General features: G+C 51.6%; 1 protein-coding gene across 1 annotated transcript; it reads right to left on the reverse strand.

Moving 5' to 3' along the window:
- Window positions 1–2,252: 2,252 nt before the first annotated feature.
- Window positions 2,253–3,165, reverse strand: LOC119352219. The gene has a single exon (XM_037618923.1). The coding sequence runs from the start codon at window positions 3,140–3,142 to the stop codon at window positions 2,510–2,512; it is 633 nt and encodes a 210-aa protein (XP_037474820.1). The 5' UTR covers window positions 3,143–3,165; the 3' UTR covers window positions 2,253–2,509.
- Between the last annotated feature and the right edge of the window lie 794 nt (window positions 3,166–3,959).

The following is a 3,959-nucleotide window of genomic DNA, read 5'->3' on the forward strand; positions in this document are numbered from 1 at the left end:
AGTGGATGCGGCGGCCTCTATGCAGCAGGCTTCTACTCTCCCTGGTAGCGTTGGCATGATGCGGCTTCACCAAGCAGTGGAAGCAACGGCTGCGCCAACCAGACGCAGAGGAGTACAATCAGCAGGACCTGCGGCCACCATGATCCAGGTCCCTAATCTGAAGAGCCACCTTCCAGGGCCGGCGTTGCTCTTGTGGCACATCTTCAGCATCAGGGTGTGAAGGGATGTGGTGGTGGCCTTGCAGTAGATGTTGCGACCGCCACCCTCGCAGCCAGCGGGACATTGGCTGGACGCATTCGTCGGAGGGCTAGAGGCGATGCACGGCGGCGTTCGTGTCCTCCCCTCAGGATGATCTGCTGCCAAAGGCAAAGACGACGGAGCTAGTGGCGGCATGTGATGGCGTCGTCTCGTGTAGATCGGCCATCACATGCCACTTGTGAGGATGGTTCGAGACTGTCGAAGTGTCCCAAACTCAGGATTTTGGCGGTTCTCGTGATCCTCCTCTCTCGTCAAAGAATTTGTCGCGTGTGCGACAACGAGCTTTCGCTGTTTAGTGCCTTTTTGTGCCGTCTAGGACCGTGCGTGTAAGCTGCCACTGTGCCACTGAGACCGTGGCAAGCGGAGGAGATTGACATAAGATGATTTCGATTGAGTGGTGCTACTTGAGCACCTAGTCTCGATCTCCAGGGTGAAAACCCTAGGTATGACCCTAGTTGGTTGTACCTGATAATGATGGTATTTTTTGCGCCATTACCTGTTGAGGCATTGTTCGGAGGTTTTTCGGACTAGATCTTCAGGGTAAAACCCGATGATTCGGTGGTGGTTGGATCCGGCGATGACGGCGTTTGCACGCCGTTCCCTTCCTGGAGGCATTGCTTTTGAAGAACTTTTTTGATAGTCCTTATGTTGTCAAGGGATTGTTTGTGCTGATAGTCGTCGTTGTATATCGTTGATTGTTGTTTTGATCGCTTCAGTTTTTTTTTCTTTTTCTTCCTCCACATGGCATAGCTTTGGTCTTCTATGACTTTGCTTTTTGCCCGCGGGGTTTTTTGTGTGTGTGCGTTGTTGTTGGCTGTGTGCATCCTAGTTATGCAGAGGCTGTGTGTGCTCATTATATTTGTATCCCCTTGATGCTTCATTATGAATCCATAAAAGACATCCTTTATCGAAAAATGCCGACAACAAGGTCATCTTGTGCCACCCGGATCAACACGACATCACAACCATTAAAGAGCTTCTCCGGGTCTTTGAGACTAACGTCAGACCTGACGAACATCGTCAAATGCTCGGCTACACCGATCCGCTGCTCCGCTCCCTGACAAGCTTATAAAACTATTTTGCCATGCAAGGCAATATTTTTGACGATAAGTCCTAAATTCTCTTCCCCCCTTGATCTTTGATCTTGGGTGTCAAACAATACTCTATTTCGCAAAACGAATATTTATGACTTTAGTAGAAAGAATTATTCATGGTCTATTGGGCAATAACAAGAATGTGGATTGTGGGGTATATCATGAACATATGTTTCACTGTCAGGTTCATTGCTGCGCCACTTTTTTCTTGCTGAAGCATATTCTGTAGTCCAGTTAGTTTTTCAGTTCACTGATATGGGCTGAGGTTCATAACTGTCATAACGTCCCTTGACCTGCTATCCGACACGCATGTGTCATCTGGGACAAAACGAAGTTACACTGCCATAGTGCTGGTACTATCCATCTTAATGGATATGAATTGGTGTACGGTTGCTAGGTTGGAATCGTCTCCACAAAAGTTTCCTCCGCAGTTATCTCGTACAAGTACAACAGCTGTGGTTTACTGAGCAAGTTACCAGGTTAGGTTCAGAGTGCTCTTCTCTCGACTGTCAGGCAGAACCCTCAACTGAAACACTTTCAAAGTTCCATGGCCATGGAGTTGAAAATCTCCAGCAAAATCCCGACCTGTTGCTTTTTGAGCAGTTGCTCCTTCGTTTCTGGTTTCTACGGTGATGTACACCTTTACTGTGCTGCTCTTTGTCAATGTGTACCGATCAGGAAAGGTAGAACGCTCGTCCTGATCGATCCAACCAAACGATCGAGCCAATTACGGCTGTGAGTAACCACAACAGCAGAGTCAATCAGCTACTTCCAGCTTTATGATTCCACGATTTCGAAAAGAGAACACTACTTCTGCTCTGCATTTTGGAATACTACCAAGAATGACGATTGAAACAGTCAAAAAGCAGCATCAGGTTTGAAACAGAGTGCGAACAAATGTCAAAAAGAACATCTGCTTCTGCTCTGCAATACTACCACGGAAGGAAGAACAGAGAGTTGCCATAAGAATCACACAGAGCACAGAGGTCGCCATGCTTACATTACAGGGCATGCTTAGACAGATCTGCCGCCGCATTTATTCAGAGGATGTTTACGGCAACGTCCTGGCGGCGAGCGCACGTACAAGGCAGCAGCCACAAACAATGGCTGGTACGTACACCATGCATAAGCAATCGCTTGGTCGTTCCCGGCATGGATCAGTTGGGGTTGAGGTCCTGGAACAGGCATTCCCACTGGACCGTCTCGTCGCCGCCGCCGCCGCTCTCGGCGTCCCTCATGGCGTGCACCGTCGCGGCGCCCCTGCACCCGCCGGCCGGGCGCGTGGCCCTCGCCGCGGACGAGCGCGCGCACGTCGTACCTGGCGCCTTGGGCATGGACCTGGTCCGCTTCGGCGCCTTGCAGTGGCCGAAGCTCGAGCGGCCCACGTCGACGTGGCCGTCCGGCTGCTGCTGGCTCGGGACTAGCACGAGCGCCGTGGACGACGACGACGGCTCCCCGCGGAGGCGGACGAGCGCGCGCACGTACCTGGCGGCGCGGCCGACGGCGGCCACGAGGCCCGAGAGCGACGCGGCGGAGGAGGACGTACCACGGCGGCCCCGCTCTCCGGGGGCGGGGCCGGGGCCGGGGCGCGCGAGCTTGAGGATCTCGAGGCGGTGCTTGGCGACGTCGATGCCCATGCTGCGGAGGAAGTCGTGGTCGAAGTAGGCGGCGTCGCCGGCCTCCAGCTCGTTGCGCGCCAGCACCAGCGCGTACTCGTGCACCAGCGTCGGCTCCAGCCGCGCCGACGACAGCCACGCGTGCCACTCCATGGCGCCGCTCATCGCGCCCATCGAGCCGCCGGTCTTGGCTTTGTCGGTGACTCGGTCGTGAGGTTTATAGTAGGAGGAGTGGAGAAGCGGCACGGCGATCTCGACCGTCCGTTCCTCTAGCCCGGTTGTGCTACGGCGTGTAGGTGTGGCACAGTTGGGAGCGCTCGTGACACTTGTCACGTACTACTCGCTTTTCAACACACATGGTGATACACTGGTGGTCACCAGTGGTGAGTGTGTAATACTAAGGACTGTTAAAGCAATCACAGCTTCAAATTATGGGTATTGGGTAAACAATCTTTTCTATGGCCTTAAAAGGAGTAAAATTCAATCGCAGTCCCTAGAACGATCTTTTTTATCCACATCCATATACATGCTCCGTCCGAAAATAGTTGTTGAGAAATGGATAAAAATGGATGTTCGAAAATATGTATTAGATAGACCCATTTCTCCGACAACTATTTCTAGATGGATGGAGTATTTGACTACGGTATCCGTCGGCCACTTCAAACACGGAGGGAGGAACCATCACCGACAAACACACTCGGTGCATTATTTTTACACTTATTTTGAGTGTCTAACATAAAAATAATAATTCACATGTCCATTATATTCAGTGAAGAGGAACTAATGTGGTTCAAAACACGCAATGCGGCCTTTCTTTAGCTCACCGGCACCTTTGAAGAGACTCTCGAGCAATTCAATCTGGCACTCTATGCCCGTGTGGCGTTGTGACCAACATTCCCTCGGGAGGCTAAATACAGATTGCATGATTTCTCTCATTTCTAAAGTAGACATGACTACCATTGATCGATTGAGATCAACAATCCTGAAGGGT

The sequence above is a fragment of the Triticum dicoccoides genome, chromosome 2A (genome assembly GCF_002162155.2).
Source record: "Triticum dicoccoides isolate Atlit2015 ecotype Zavitan chromosome 2A, WEW_v2.0, whole genome shotgun sequence".
Classification (NCBI taxonomy): Eukaryota; Viridiplantae; Streptophyta; class Magnoliopsida; order Poales; family Poaceae; genus Triticum; species Triticum dicoccoides.

Excerpts from the sequence above, each read along its gene's own strand:
- LOC119352219 (XM_037618923.1), bottom strand. The coding sequence starts at position 3,142 with ATGGGCGCGATGAGCGGCGCCATGGAGTGGCACGCGTGGCTGTCGTCG.